This window comes from Haliotis rufescens, unplaced genomic scaffold, assembly GCF_023055435.1.
Source record: "Haliotis rufescens isolate VD_foot unplaced genomic scaffold, xgHalRufe1.0.p SCAF_59, whole genome shotgun sequence".
NCBI classification, from domain to species: Eukaryota; Metazoa; Mollusca; class Gastropoda; order Lepetellida; family Haliotidae; genus Haliotis; species Haliotis rufescens.
The window spans coordinates 719,969-736,823 of record NW_025964323.1 but is presented as its reverse complement, the minus strand read 5'-3'; the positions used below and the strand labels follow the sequence as shown (position 1 = coordinate 736,823).

General features: G+C 40.0%; 1 protein-coding gene across 2 annotated transcripts in view; it reads right to left on the bottom strand.

Moving 5' to 3' along the window:
• LOC124142801 (DBH-like monooxygenase protein 2 homolog) overlaps window positions 1-8,500 on the bottom strand; it is a 96,407-nt gene extending 87,907 nt beyond the window's left edge. Inside the window, exons 1-9 of one of the 2 annotated variants that reach the window (XM_046511461.2) lie at window positions 8,359-8,499; window positions 7,522-7,714; window positions 7,262-7,388; window positions 6,265-6,360; window positions 5,590-5,769; window positions 4,005-4,159; window positions 1,654-1,894; window positions 887-980; window positions 186-468 (exon numbers count right to left, since the gene is read on the bottom strand). In XM_046511461.2, coding sequence (XP_046367417.2) covers window positions 186-468; window positions 887-980; window positions 1,654-1,894; window positions 4,005-4,159; window positions 5,590-5,769; window positions 6,265-6,360; window positions 7,262-7,388; window positions 7,522-7,714; window positions 8,359-8,372 — 1,383 coding nt within the window. In that variant the 5' untranslated portion in view covers window positions 8,373-8,499. Of the gene's footprint in view, window positions 1-185; window positions 469-886; window positions 981-1,653; window positions 1,895-4,004; window positions 4,160-5,589; window positions 5,770-6,264; window positions 6,361-7,261; window positions 7,389-7,521; window positions 7,715-8,358 lie in introns of both variants that reach the window. The other variant, XM_048385434.1, reaches the window with a different exon arrangement.
• Between the last annotated feature and the right edge of the window lie 8,355 nt (window positions 8,501-16,855).

Sequence of the window (16,855 nt, the reverse complement as noted above, 5' to 3'; positions counted from 1 at the left end):
GCCGTCATATAGCTGGATTATTGCTAAACAACAAACAAACACAGTTTACAATGAAGGGACAATGAACATGACTAACATTGACTTGATTTCCGTTGTTTGATAAACCACAGACCAACGATCCACCATAGCAGAAGGTGAACTGACTGTAGTTGAGTGATCTAAACATTAAATGTTTTTTTACGTACCATGTCCATGATCATTGCAGTTTCAGGATTCGTATTGTTGCCGAAATCACGTATATCGCATCCATCCAGTTTTCCACCAATTATTTCGCAAATGTTGAATTCGTTCCAACCGACACAGAAAGTATTTTGTACTGCCTGCTTTGGGTAGAATGTGAAAAATGCAAAGCACATCTCATCGCTTGTGGCTTCCCCGTACATTGTAGTCTTTGTAGCAGAGAGGGATTGGTAAACACAGGTCGTCTTCAGAGAGTCCCCTGGACGAAGAGCAATCGGAGGGTCATACCTGTGTGAAACAATATTTCAGCTGATGAACGCCAACGCACTTCTGATTATTTTGACTAATTACATTACCTTTAAACATATATGTTTAACGTCATATGTTTCTTCTTTTTTGCCTTCAGGGTGATTTTAGGATAAGGCTCAAACGGATATGTTTACACCCAAATTTTATTCGGTTTACACGGACATACAATCACCTTGATCCTCAGATCCCAGAGTTTATTAGGACTTACTATAAGCATGAGGTGCTGGGGTGGTCATTTCAGACCCAGAGTCACTTAAGATGATTAAATACAGCAAGGAAAAAATAAGTATATCATAAAGTCACCAGGAAGTGCCTTTTTGTCTTGACGATGGTTTTGCCTTTTCAAAAATGAAATCGTCACCATCACCTCCCTCTTAAATACCGATAATCAACTTACTCATAGACTTTGGGACTGTCATAGCTGTACTCCTGGTCATTGGTAAGATAACTCCTCTGTCCATTACTAAAGTGTTCCACCGTCTGTGCAATACCTACAAGAACCATCTTCAGAGATATAAATATGTTTATGTCATAATCAACGTATTCCTTTAAATCCTATTATTTTAATTCATCCATACATATAATTTTCACCGCCATTTCACTTCACGCCCATGGAATCTGTTCATCGGCGGATAATCGAGACTGGTTATTCTCTGGCGCTGACTTAAAACAGTGATTATTGTATGTTATGACAGAAACAACTGAAGCAATGGCATTTATTTTGTATTTTAGTGATGAAATAATGCATTTATAAGGACTGCTTTCATCGTCGCTATGGTTTCAGGCTGTAAATCTGTTAGAAAATACATATTGAAAAAAAAATAGTGCATTTGTCTTTTCTTGTCAAATAGCATGTTTATCTCATCGAGTAGCCCGACAAAAATGTCCTTTCACTCGTGACTGCTCCACTTTTGAAAAATTTAACTTTGTCGGGTCACACGGTGAGATGAACATATTATTTGACACACACAAACTATTAAATGTTCATCACGTAGGTGTCGAAGAAAGGTTTCACATGTACACAATGCAATTTATGTTTGGGATTGGTGTTTGGAATAGTTATCAGGCTCCGGTTTTCAAAACATATTGAATTTTAGGCACCTGTTGTCCAGTAGTGCTCTATAATACCCGGTGTTAAGGAATGTTTCATTCGACGAGTCCTACCTTTGTAGTGCATGTGATTGATTCCCTGTGTGATGTAAATGGTGTCCGCGAATTTACTGGTGCATTCTGAGGGGCAGGTGGATTCGAACACCGTCCTACTCCTTCCTGGCGGGATCTCCAGGTTTTGCTGCCCTGTCCAGTAGACCGCCGCGTCATACTGGCGGAGGTTGGGCGTGTAGTAGATGGTGAAGCCTGTACCATCTGTGAAGTCAGACCGTTCTTCCGGGTTGTTCCAATGGAACTAGAATTTGTCATATTTCCACAATCAATCCGATGACAAAATAAAGCAACCATTCAAAACGCCTTTATATAAATGACAATCAACTGATCTTTACTGACAGAAGATCATAGCAGTATTGGAAACAAATGCATATGGGATATTTGTTTATCTCAAAAAACATGTTTCTCTCATCAATTGACAGCCGTACATTTCCTCATTCTGATCACAATAAGTATATGATTATGGTAATTTTTATGGGAATTTCACGAAACATCTTTTGTCCCCGAAGATGCTTGAACGAAATACATACGTTCTAAAATAAGGATATTGTCTTTCACAATAAAATACACTGTTGCATGCTGCCGAAATTGTATAAGAAACGGTTTATATTTTCCTTTCATCTAGGATTTTATATGAATGAGAGCAGCTATGTCCAAAGGACACTCTTACTGCCTTCGCAAGGTTTCACAGTTGGTTCAGCAGAAACGACTTCAGTGAACAAATGTTCTCACTTGGAGAGCCTAAAGATGAAAAAATATTTTGTCTTTTGAGGGCAACTCAACTGAAACCGACCGCTTCCGTTGTCTAGTTGTAAAGCGTCTGCCCCGAGGGCGAAAGGTCGGGGGGTCGATCCCCGGTCGCGTTACACCAAAAGACGTTAGGATGGTTGTTACCCTGCCTTACGCTCGATATGAAGGGGCTAAAACAAGGACTGGTCGGCTTTGAATCAGAACACACTGTGGCTGAGGGCGATATTCATGTTAAACCACGGCATGGTGGACAAGTACAGACAGCCCCACTCACACGTGCATGCACGTCGCCATATCAATGTAATAGTTTTGAAAGCTACGCTAAACCTTTTTTCCACCTCACTCAACTGAGACCTTCTGTCAGTGCAGTTAGATCCGGAATAAAATATTCTATAACTACGTTTGTCTCAAGAAGCAAGCAATTCCGATTTCAGAGCAAACATATCTAATTTAAAATGTTAAACCACAAAGTCCCATAGTTCTAGCTCAGCTCAGTTAACAAAATGACATGAACTTCCCGTTTTCGTTTTCTGTCATTTCGGAATACACAATCTTATTAAAAAAATATACTATATGCCTGAAGCCGTAACGATCTATTAGTACTTTCTCTTTGCAAAGTTTGGAATAGGATGACATTCCCAGATTATATTGGAAAACCTTTGAGATTTCTTTTAACCCAAGGGTAATTATTGTACATTAAATAAGTACCATGCCCTGGCTCATGGGTTTCTCTAAAGTAATACACGTTTACGACCTTTAAAGGGGACTATTCTTCACGGTCTGTTGCTAGCTTCAAACCAAGGTCAAGACGTTGCCAAAGGTAAAATCGTTACATCGCCTCTATAATCTTTAACATACAATCTGACAGAGTTGGGTTTTTTTTCGCTTTAAATGACTTTTCTATTATTTCACTGCGGGTCATTTTGATGTGGAAGAGAAAAGCCCAAAATGATACGGATCTTAGACGTTTATCACTCTGGTGAAAACACGAGGGCGGTTATTGTTCTGACAAGCCTAGAAATATTATCAGAGAGACCCAGAAAACGATTTCAGCAATCTCATTAAAATCAGATCTCAGTTCTCGCTATCGCTAAACAAAGATCTGAGGACATCCCATTACAGGTCACGTCAGAACAACCTTTCATCAAACCAATCAGAGCGTCGCTTACCAGATCATGAAAGTGACGGACGGAATGTGTTTTCTAATCATGCCATATCGAAAAATATAACAGAGAGTTAGTTACGGGTTTTATGATTATATCCATACGATCTAGGCCATCTATAAAGAACCATTCCAGAATGTCCTCTTTATCAGTTTTAATTTTTTTTTTAATCGAGAACACGTCAACATATGTTTCGAAGCGTAGTCGCCAATTTGAAACTTGTGTCGTAAAGCCCGAGAAAGATGCCTTCTGATTGGCTAATGTCGATTTCTTGTCAGTCATTTCACTGGTCGGTCAAAGTTCTCGAAAGGTCGTTCTGACGTGACGCGTTATGGGATGTCCTCAGTTTGTTTAGTGGTTGCGAAAACTAAGATCTGGTTTTAATTTCAGATGCCCGATCCGCTTCCTCCTTTAAATCTATTTCATTAACATGTTTACCTCGAGGAGGACCCTCTTGTAGCCCGTTCTGCCAATTTTGAAGCCAGCCGCGGTATTCAGGCACTGTCCAGACAGGCCAACTGTCCACAAACCAATGAGTTCATTGCAACCCTGTACGGCCATACCACACGCCTGGGGACTTGCAATTGTAGGTGCTTAAAAGGGAAAATATTTTCAATAAATTATATCAAACATTTCAATATTTCAAGATTATTTAAAAGACGAAATCAAATGCCATTTGTGTTAGGATGTATTGGGAAGAGGTGGTGGCCCATGGTTGGTATAATTAGTCCCCAGCAACCTGTGCTTAAGAGGCGACTTAACTCGGGTGGTCAGACTCGGTGACTTGATTGATCGTGAATCGTTGCCCGTTACATCAGTAACTTCATTGCCTTGATGAGACCCGATGTTTTACAGATTGTCCTCATGCGGTCGGAATATTGCCGAGTACGGCTTTAAATTACAAACAAATACACTTTGGTCGTCTGAACTATTAAACCAATTTGTGTCCCTTAAAGTTTGTCTTTAAGCATTTAGGCATTGACTAGGGAAGACAAGCGTGCAGATTGTCAGATGTTACTTCAATGCATAGTGCCGAATGCGGCGTAAAACAACAAACAAGCATATGATAATGACTAACGTACCGCAAAGGTACGATGATTGGCGAGGTTAGTAATGTGCTGGTCGGAGGTTGAAATCCCATATTGAACCATTATCATCCTTATTATCATAGCCACGTCCGTGGGATTCACCAATTTAGCAAACGTCTACTTCAAACATTAACTTAATAGGCACTTGTGGCCCAGTCGTCTAAGGTGCCGCATTCGCTGTGCAGATTTGCGTCCCTTGAGCACGCCAGAAATCTAAGATCGTATGTTCACATCTCGGTTCGACCCGATTATGTTTCTGGGTCTGTCAGCACCATACCCGTGCTCGTGTCACCAAAGTGGTAAACGTATATGAGACCTGCGTCACTCACTCACTCACTCACTCACTCACTCACTCACTCACTCACTCACTCAAACGTTACGCTGACCTCACCAATTATGTGGAACTAAATTATACTTGTTCATTTCAATTATATATTTCTTGTCTCCCAAGTCGAAACTTCGTAAGGACCGAATCCTTAAACTTACTTATAGGTCTTGTCCTTCTTATTATCTGAAGTTGAAATGAGAAGATAAAGAAAAAGCTATGCACCGACAACTACCATCATCTCTCACCTTTGGGCTGAAGGGGGACGGTCGGGTAGCCTAAAGGTTAAAGCGTTTGCTCGTCACGCCGAAAACCCGGGGTACATGGGTACAATTCTGGTATTCCCCGCCGTGATGTGATTTGAATATTGCTAAAAACCGGCGTAAAAACCATACTCACTCACTCGGAGCTGAAGACATACCACCATCACAACAACCGTAAAAGAGAAAATGGTCCATGCATACATACCACCATCACGTCAACCATAAAGGAGAATAAAGTGCATGAATACATACCACCATCACCACAAGCGTAAAGGAGAAAATGGTCCATAAAATACATACCACCATCACGACAACCGTAAAGGAGAATAATGTGCATGAATACATACCAGTATCACGACAAGCGTAAAGGAGAATATGGTGCATGACGTCTACGTTGTCTATTTCCGGTTTGGTAGCAATCATGTGGTAATCCTGTGATTGGTCCAGGTCAAAGGTCATACAGTAATAATTCGTCTCAGTGTTAGGCACTTGTGTTCTCGGAAATCTTAACTCCCGACTTTGTACTCCTGCAAAGTAAAACGAACAGGTCATGTTCTGTATCACTGTTAACAATATATACGTCATCATAAATTGCAAACACGTAGATGTTTCTATCGAGAACGAGAATTTTACGTTTTATTATCGGATTTACTTCGTGTTTGTGGCGTGTCTAATAATACAAAAAAAGAATAAATTTGTATTATCATTATACTGTTGAAAAATATATTCCACAATATAATGCTATGTGTTTTGACGGCCGTCATTGATAGATTATAACGTCTATATTTACTTTAATATGAATACAATGTTACGTGTTTATAAAACTACTTACAGCGAAATATCGGTAATTCGAATTCCATAAACACGTTTCAGAAATGTAGGTGCCAGTATCGAGAGAATCCTTATTGACACTATGATCTAATATCGGCACCCGGTTAGCTCGAAGTACGGATAGCACGATATGTTTACATTGGTCTGAAGGACGAGTTTATCAGTTTTCAATATGCATTGTTGTCCCTTGCCTGCTTCTGTAGTCGGTGGACACACGAACTGTGAACTTTCACACGGAGCCGTAACACGGCCCGAACACGTCTGACTGGATGTGACATCACAATATCCTTCAAACAAAAGTAAAGAAATGACGTTTGAAACTTGATTTTTTAAACTCAAGAAAACTGTCGTTTACAATATGTATAAAGGATTAAAGTCATGTCAAATTTGAAGGATATGAAATTCATATTCACAAAAGATTTGACATTTGGTCTTCGATTAGCCAGTATCTTATATATCCATTGAATTGAGATGAATGGATAATCGAGGATGATAGTGTTTTCCTCAAACCAAACCTTTTTTGTTGCCCGATATCATTCCGGGCTAGACTAGGTACCCAGCAAGCTGGCATGCTTGAACAAGGCGACTGAATGAATCGGTTGCGAGGCTCGGTGACTTGACCGATTGCTCGAATCGTAAAGGGCGTTGTTGCTCATGATATCAATGACCTGTTTGTCTTGTCCAGACTTGATCATTCCAGTCCGCCGTCATGTAGTTTGCATATTACTGGTTAAACAACAAACTGTTGCCCTTTGGAGCATTTCACTATTTAGACACATAGTGAGTGAGTGAGTGGATACCAGCATTGAAATGGCACCATTGGCACAAACATTTATAAACCTACATGCATACCGGGTAGAATTAGTTCCCAGCAACCCATGCTTGCCGTAAAAGGCGACTATGCTTGTCGTAAGAGGCGACAAATGGGATCGGGTGGTCAGGCACGCTGACTTGGTTGATGTATGTCATCGATCCCAATTGCGTGGACCGATGCTCATGATGTCAATCACAGGATTGTCTGGTCTAGACTCGATTATGTAGAGGTATAGCTGGAATATTGCTGAATGCGGCGTTAAACAACAAACAACACAAAAGATGCATTCCGCAACTACATCTCCTTAATTAAGTGGATGGAAAATTATCCATGCAAACATCCAACAATGTAGCGTCGATTCTGACAATCCTGACCTGGGTGCGTGAGTCCAGTGGTCCTTGCCGGCGTGGCTCCAGTTGTCCAGATGCACTGAGGGTCACCCAGTTCTTGACCATTGGTCATCCCATCACCATCAGAGTCCATGTTACACACATTAGCCCACTGTTTTGACAGGAAATGTATGTATCACGAATTAAATCAAATTGCTTCACGTAACGTCAGATTTTGTAACTATTGCAATCTCATCCTTGATAATACTTATAAGAAAATGCAGGTGTGTTTAATGTTTTCTCACCGTTCTGCCTTGACTTGCAAAATCGATACCGAACTGATTTCTGTCACCTCCACCCGCCGGGTTCGAATGCCCCACCCCCTGCCACATCTCCCCCGACACACAAGGGTGGGGCACGTTGCGGCCATTGGGTATGCTATCTCTGTACGAGACATAGCCAGAGATTAACCCCACACATACCAAAACCGCAGAGATTCTGAAAATATTTATGTAAAGAATTAAAATCATGCAAGAATATATTTACTCAAAAGCTTAGCATTAAACCCATTTCAACCTTATTTGCGATCAGAAACGTCTCATTACTATGTTTTCTATGTCAAATTAACGGTCGTGCAGGGATATACGTTTGATCCTCAACGCAGTGATGTCCTCTGCCTGATGGAACGTACACTTATGTTACATCCTCGGAGCGGCAGGTTTCAAGTTTGGGGAGACACTGTACATACCTGTATTATTTACAAAATACAATTCCTAATTATAAGACGCAGATTACCTGCCGGGCAAAACAAAGTATATACCCACGTTTGAAGGTGGCTAAATATATAGATCTTTTTCTGTCTTTTCTGCACGTTCCTCAAGTTTGATCATTTTCCACTGTTTATCCTACAATATGCCCATGATGAGTTGACTCAAGTTCTTGTGGAGAAAAACATGTCATAGGCGCATGGCCTGATGCCCACAACAAAATAATTCACTATTTGGCAATGCCTTCTGTGTGAGGCTCAGCACAAACCTCGTGTATTCGTTCTAGACAAAAGTATCGTATACAAATTAATATATAATTGTCAACAAATTAGCATGGTATTCTCACTGTATGTCTGCACATGAATCACATCTTACCTTAGGGCCAACATGTTAATTCACGATAAACCCGAAGCTTCTCAGTCCGTCTCGTCCACGGTAACGTAGTCAACGTATAAAATCACGTGGTGCATACATGACCTACGTGAACCCACAAGCGCGTGACTCTTAAACCAATCACATATCTACGTCAATCGCGTCACTACCATAAAAGGAGGGAGCAATAGCATGTGCACCGTACCCTCGGCCAGTCATAAGCACACCGTGGATGACAGTGCGAATTGTGTGTGTGTACATTTACGCTTTCAAAGAGAACATTCGGCAGGGTGGGACAAGTCAATACAAGTCCGAGGCATACACACAGCATCGGGTGGTTTGATCTTTTAAAATATAAAGTTGACAATACACAAGGTATTTAGTTAAATCACATGATTTAAATAAATAAAAGCCATAACACACCGTGAGGATCCGGGGTAAATTAGGTCGTCAGCAACCCATGCTTGCTGGAAAAGGCGACTATACTTGTCGTAAGAGGCGACTAACGGGATCGCTGACTTGGTTGATGCATGTCATCGCATCCGAAATGCGTGGATCGATGCTCATGATATCAGGCACTGGATTCTGGATCAGCGTCCAGTGGTTTCCAAGAAATTGAATGTTTATCAGTGTAGAGCCACCGTGCAGTTTCAGAGAATTTAAGAGCGTAGAGCAAAACGTAAAAATCATATCATGTTTCTTTCTTTCTTTGTTGTTTGACGCTACATTCTACAATATTTCAGTCAATTATAACATCTGGTGGTCAGCATCGCTAATGCATGTCAGCGTATCCCAAATGCGTTGATCGATGCTGATGATGTTAATCACTGGATTGTCTGGTCCAGACTCGATTATTTACAGTCCACCGTCATATAGCTGGAATAATGCTGACAACAAACAACAAACAAACAAAACAAACAAACAACTTGTCGATACGTTTTTGTCACTCTCAATCTGTATGTTTAATGAATTAATATGACATATGAGGCAGTTTTCCAGGTCTCTCTTATTTCGTTTTCGGGAAGATAAATCAGTGGTAGGGAATTGGTTATTTGACAATTATTGGAATATATCATACATTATTAATATGCATGCACCATTTGTTTTGAAAAGCAGCACTAATTCCGATTCCTATGCATTAAGAAACAGATTAGCAAGGAGGGAAGCACAATTGACATCCATGGTGACGCCTACTTCTTGCCTACATGTCTAAAGTGACAACTGGAACACGAGTAAGTTGGGGTTTAAGCCGGTTGGACCAGCCCGATGTTGGGAAAAACACCAAACATAAGTATACACAAGACAAGTGTCAAGTCGGACAACATCACAGAGTTCCAGGACAATAATAAGGCCGAGTCGGTGTCCAAACCCACGATCACAAGTATTGAAGTTTGATTAGAATGATAAGTTATTTATCACGAAACTCGTCACCTCATTGATAGTAATAAAGCTTGCTGTACCCCCATGTGTCGTAACAATATATAATAGTGTACAGCTTTGCCCTGAACTATTAAAGTTAAAGCACCAGAACGTTTTAGGGAAAAGCAAATGACTACACATAGTGTTAAAACAAAAGTTATCACGTTTAAGATACCGAATTTATGATTATGAGTAGCATTGTGTTTTAAATCAAATATGTAATAAGGGGCGTAAAGTGAAAATCCTCGAACAGGGCTATCTAATCGGTTCCCACCTCATAAACCTGCATCCTAGCGTTAAGAGACAACATACGCTTTGAAACAAACTGAAACATCCAATTTTCAGTTTAAAGTTTGATAAGTCACATTCTATTATCCGTTCAGTGTGTGATTATCTAAAATCCCATTCAGCACCAAGCAGGATTTACTTTTAAAGTTTTTTATATAAATTTGTTTCAGTTTAATCGCGTGAATCGAAACATTCCACACGTGCATTGTTGAACCGAGCTAACACACGAAAACGTTGCCAAAGTGTTTATATACAGTGTACACAATACAGGTAAAGCAAGTATCACGTTGACTACGCCGAAGGTCCGGATTCGTTACCCCTAATTTATCCAAGATGTGAAGCCCATTTCAAGCCCATTTCTGATTTCTGAAATCAAGTTTTATGTACATTCGTGCATCAGCCTGTACTGTCATATTTTAGCAATGCTATTCACCCAATATGCGGCTATTGCGATTGCGAAATCCTTTCTCATGAACCTGAAGTGAGCCCGATTTGCCTAATATCACGACTCGGCTCATTAGTTGTGTACTTTCGTCGACATCTGGGCTAACGCTCCATACATCGCTTTTAATGTACACGTTTCTTTCATAAGAATTTTCAATACCGGAGTGGCTGTGGGGTAGGTCAAAACGTTGTGTCTCTGTACCTGTATGTGGAGGACATACTTTATGTAGCTGAGTCACATGAGTCTATATGGAAGCCCGTTTGTGTCTGTATTCTCTGATAACGTCATCAGCATGTATCTTTTTACCAAACATCATGTAATAACCATTGCCATAAAGAACCAATCGTGCCTTATTTCAGCATAACTTGGACGAGGGGATGAATAAGGTAATATGCCTTCATATTGAAAACGGGGGGCACGGGTGGCCCAGTCGTCTAAGGCGCCGCGATTCGCTGTGCAGAGTTACGTCCCTTAGGCACGCCAGAAACCTATGATTGTGGGTTCGAATCTCGGTTCACCCCGATTATGTTTCTAGGTTTGTCAGCACCATACCCGTGTTCGTGGGTTTCACCGAAGTGGTAAACGTCTGAGACCTGCACCACTTCGGGCTTTCCTCCCTTCCCTGACACGCCGTGATATAACTGGAATACTGTTAAAAGCGGCGTTAAACCCAACTCACTCACTCACTCTTATTGAAAACGACAAGAATATGTGATGTGTTACTAAAAAAGGAAAAATTATGAATATATGTACTCCACAATTATCCGACAAGTTTTTTACGTTAAATAACTAATTCATCTATCGATAATTGATGCGGATGCGCCATCTTGATTAAAATTGAATAGTTGAACAATATTACCATGGATACGCTAGCTCTGTGTGAAGAGCAGGTAATATGAACAGCATCATGACGTCAGCCCATGATGACGAAAACAGAAAGTACTTTATCACGCCTTTTTACTTGTAGCAAAAAAATAAAAGCGACAAAAACATTTCCATAAAAAATAATTTATTCATAAGAATTCTATGCTAAAAGCAGAGTCCATTCAACGTTTCCGATGAATTATAGGCATGTGTTTATCACCATCAAATAGTGATGCTACCAGGCGTTGGGAAATGGTAAGCATCTTTGACTAATAGATGAAGGTGAACTGAGATGTAGCGGCTGTTTTGTGTCAACTGATTGTTTTGGTAGAAGTTAGATCCTACTATGAAGTGAAATTTGGTGTCGATTGTGCTTCACACTGGTGTCATCATTTTCCAGCCAGTTTGTTGCGTTTAATAATCAATGTGTTTATATGTGCCAAGCAGATTATTCAGTACGACGTTCTTCTTTGTGGATCATCAGGTAAAAAGCTATATGTAGTATGGGTTCATGCTCTCCTGTAATTTCAATATAGGTCACAATATTCGGACACATTGAAGTGTCCCCTCTCCCTATTATCGTCCCATGATGTCATTATATCATCGTGCCATTTGCTGTTTGCGTTGCCACCTGCATATTGTGTATGTTTCCACAACACACATGCTACAAAGCGAATCGCATTGATCTATCTCGTCATGATTACGTCGTACCGTCAACAGAGATCCAGTACTTTCATTTAAAAATGCTGTGATTGTCAAAGCATTTTGGCTACAAACAGCGTTAAACCCCAGTCACAACAGAATCAGTATCAGTCCGTCGTGTCAGTTTTAAGTGAGGACATTCGCCCTTTCCGCCCACGTTCAGCCACCTGTGTAGATGACGAAGTCTTGTGTAACGGTACTCGGTACTAACTTGAACGTAAAACTATGTGCATCCAAGTCAGTGTTGCCCAATACCACGGCCCGGCTCTTTAGTTTGGAAATTTCGGGTCAACATCTGGGTCACCGCAGCTCACAGTTCTTATTATGTGTGTATTTCAGTCAACGGAATTTCCATGCATCGAGACGCTTGGGGATGTGTCAACAACGCTTACATTGTACGTCCGTACCCGTACGCTAGTGGAGGCCATTGTATAGGGAACTGAGTCAAGTATCTATGGAAGCCTGTTTGAGACAACTATCTTATAGAAGTAATTACTACTTACATTAACTTATCGGTTTTACGTCATTATTGGATGGATGCGTGTATTTAATCATTCTGACAACGTCACCAAAATGTATCTTTTTACCAAACATCAAACTTTTCATATAATAACCTTTAAAAGAAAAGAGGCAATCGTGTATAATTTCAATATAATTTGGACAAAGGAAGGATAACATAATGTGCCTTCATATTAAAACCGATAAGAGCACGTTGACGTGTTACTAATAAGAGAAGATGATAAATATATGTACTCAAAATGCCTGTGTTACCTTCATACTTGACAGTGAGAGTTGGCAGAAAAAAACTTAATACATCACCAGAAAGCTCAAAATGGGTGGAGTTCATGGATCTATCATCTTGTTGCATTAGTAATACAGCAAAATGATTATGACATGAAAACTCTGATTTGGGGTGACTTAAATATTGTATAATTAGCTATAGTGTTATTATTATTATTATTATTATTATTATTATTATTATTATTATTATTAGTTATCGGTTAATTACGACATATAACAGCATAGCACAGCTCATGTTATTACAATGTGAGATGATGTGTAATGGGGGTTAACGTTGTGTTCAAGATCATTGCTCTTATATTGCACGTGTGTGTTGTTGTTTGTTGTTTTTGTTATTTGTTGTTTTGTTTTTTGTTTTCCGTTCTCCGGGTAAACGCTCTGCCTAGTACACCATGGGGGCGTATTTAATACATACCTTTTGCGTCTCTGTGCCTTAGCTTGATCTTGATCAGGTAAGCGGAAAATGCAACGAAAAAGTGGCACTTACTGGTTTCCGTGCACGTTTGTAATTGAAACCTTGTCATTGTCAAGCTGTATATGAGAACTGCACGAGATCGTGTGAACGAGCCAAACTCGTATATATATATATATGAAAGTAGATGAATGTCAGATGTAATTCCCTATTTTGACTTGTACTATATGTTACCGCGTTTTTTTTCGGGTGGACAATTGACTAGCCTTTGCATGTGTTTGTGAGGCAGCATACGCTCACCTTTTCGCGAACACCCGGTGTCATGACTATTTGATAGTAAATAATCATAAACATGTTCATGAAGAAGTCGGAACCGTACAATCTTTGGTCTTATATCTTTGGACGTACATCCACCGGGTTTAGCGCTTTGATGTATATAATCCATATAAATGAAATACATTTGTGTATAATAGTGAGTGAGTGAGTTAGGTTTAACGCCGCTTTTTAACATTATTCCAGTCATATCACGGCGTGTCAGCTTAATGTCGGAGGAAAACCCGAAGTGATGCAAGTGTCAGACGTTTACCACTTCAGTGAAACCCACGAGCACGGGTATGGTGCTGACAAACCTAGAAACATAATCGGGGCGAACCGAGATTCGAACCCACAATCATAGGTTTCTGGCGTGCCCAAGGGACGTAACTCTGCACAGCGAATCCCCGCGCCTTAGACGACTGGGCCACCCGTGCCCCCTTGTGTATAATAGAAAGACCGCACACTGAGATAGCTCAACACTGCGAGCATTAGGGAAAACATGTGTATTGCCATTTAAAATGCCTCAGAATGTTTCTTTGATGACGAACCAACTAAATACCTACTCCTTGCCAGTTTGAGTGTGTATTTGTATATGGATATTGTAATAAAAAATGACGAAAGTAAGATGTGACTTACATCAGTGTATACGCCCATGTGGGCGATGTAAAAAACACATCTTATTTGGTTAACCCTTACCTATTTACTCTGCTTAGGAGACTCTTCTCTTAATCCGGGCCAGTCAGCACAACTTCGTTTCACGTTTTTCAATGCTTTTATTTTATTTTATGCATTATCCCTTCTATAATCTGGAAATCAAGACGAGGAATGTTGAAACAAGTTTGTTTTTATCGGTAAATTTTGCATCTTACAGGCAATAATATAATTATAATTAAAAAAATAATATAATAATAATGAAGGCTGCAGTGATGGGGAGTTTTCACTTTCTCCGAAAAGTTCTGGGTGGGTTTGACTAGGTAGCGCTTATTATGATTATGATTATGATTATGATTATGATGATTATTATGATTATTATGATTATTATGATTATTATGATTAATAATAATGATAATCTAAGTGTCAGTGTTGATTTTGTTGATGGTTCTGTACTGCTGGAAGGAACCGGAAATGAGTGTCAACCAAGTGAAGTGCCCAAATCGGCCCAGACTCAGTTTTTTTCTTCTAGGAGAGGCTATCTAAACGGCCACTGCATCGGGTTTATGTACAGTTTGTGGTGATCAGCAACCCTGCATGGTCCTGAAAAGTGAAACAGAAGGCTTTTTGTTTGCTGCTCAGGACCAGTCACTTCCCACTCAAAATGTGTGATTTTGCATCAAAATGTATATATGAAATGTAGATTATGTAATGCAATTTTATGAGACTGTCCCAACACATTGTCATAGGATGCCCCGCTTTGGCACAAACACAGTATCCTAAGCGACATGATGTTGAAGCTCGAGCATTTTAATACTGTCCTCGCCATGCTTGTGGTTTTGACACAGAGGTCCATCCATGGTACGACCCGGAATATGTAGAGGACGTCATGGAAAATGATAAATACAAAACTCTTTGCAATAGGCCCGTATACAACCTCAGACGTATCCAGGCCAACAAACCCGATCTTGTCTTTTTTTATAAATCCAGAGAAATCATTTATATCATTGAATTTTCTGTCCCTTTTGACACCAATGTGATTGACAAGATTCAGGACAAACATGGCAAATATGCGGACCTCACTTTCGAAATGTCACACTTGCATCCCAAGTACCACGTTGTCCGACTCCCAATTGTTTTCGGTGCCTAAGGTGTGGTACCTCCCAATCTGTTGACTGACATTGGGAGAGTACCCGGGTTTGCTACCAGGAATACAGCCCTTCTGACAATCTGGGTAATGCAGAAGGCTTCAGTGTTGGGGAGTCTTCACATTGTCCGGAAAGTTCTGGGTGGGTTTGACTAGGCAGCGCTTCCTAAGAGAAGTCCCATTCGCTGTCTGGGCTGCGTCTACAGGGGGCAAGGGCCATGAACTGATGATGAGCCTAATAAACCTGACTGTACCAGGACCACCCAAACCCTCTTTGCTGCATTTTTACTTTTTATCTGTAAACAATGAAATCAGTTATATCATTGAATTTTCTGTCAGGAAAAACATGGCAAATATGCGGACCTCGCTTTCAAAATGTCACACTTACATCCCAAGTACCCAGTTTTATATCTGTAAATAATAAAAATAATAAAAATGTGCGAACTCATATTGCTCTAGACTTACACTTTTACATCAGCGATATGGCAGCCATGTAGTGACGAGCCTATCTGTAAAGCGGTCACAAGTTGTTGTTGTGTCTCCTATCGGAGATGCATGGTATATAAGTGAATTAGTTGGGTTTAACGCCACTTTCAACTGTATTTCATTAATATCTCGGCGTGTCTGAATCTTTTTCAAATAAATAATGAATGATCGAATAATGATCATTGGAATCTGGTTCGCCTTTGGGGCACGACTCTACATAGAGAAGTTTTATTTAGAATTCTCTGGAGTCACAGTAGAAAACGGCTTAGAGTAACTTGTCTTCTTTCTTTATTTTTTTCCATAATATCTTCTAAAGTACTATTTCAGTTATATAAAATAAGAGTTATATTAACACGTGTTAAAAACTTTGGTAGCATTATTTCTGACAGAGGCACATGTCCCGCGTATAAATATGACGATACCGGGATTTGAACCTGTACTTTTTCGGAGGAATGTTTAAGAATTAATTCCATATATTTCGAAGTTTTCTGTTCTTATTCATATATGTTTGTAGGTGTACTAGTCGATACGTCTAGTATAGCATGGGCTAACTGAAGTATACCCTATTCTTGGGTGTGAATCACCGGCGCCATAGTTCGCCATCCAGAGTTGCGACCCTTGACTCGCGAAAAATTTAAGATTGACAATTCTGAGCACAGATTCGGCCTGATTTTATATCAGCACCATACCCGTGCGATATACGAAAGTGGGCAACGCCTAAAACTTGAATCATTTTCTTGTTTCAACCGTCTTTAAGCTGATATGCTGAAATACATCAGAAATACTCTGAAGCGATGTCGACCATTCGGTACTGAAGCGTACATAAAATATCCATATAATCATTAATTTTACAATTGTATCAGATTGTCAGAACAGTGGTTAAAGATTTATCTTGAAGAAACAACCTCAGGAAGTCATCTTTCATCATTTGGTTGCTCTTCAAGATTAAATTGAGTGAATGGTTTTAAAT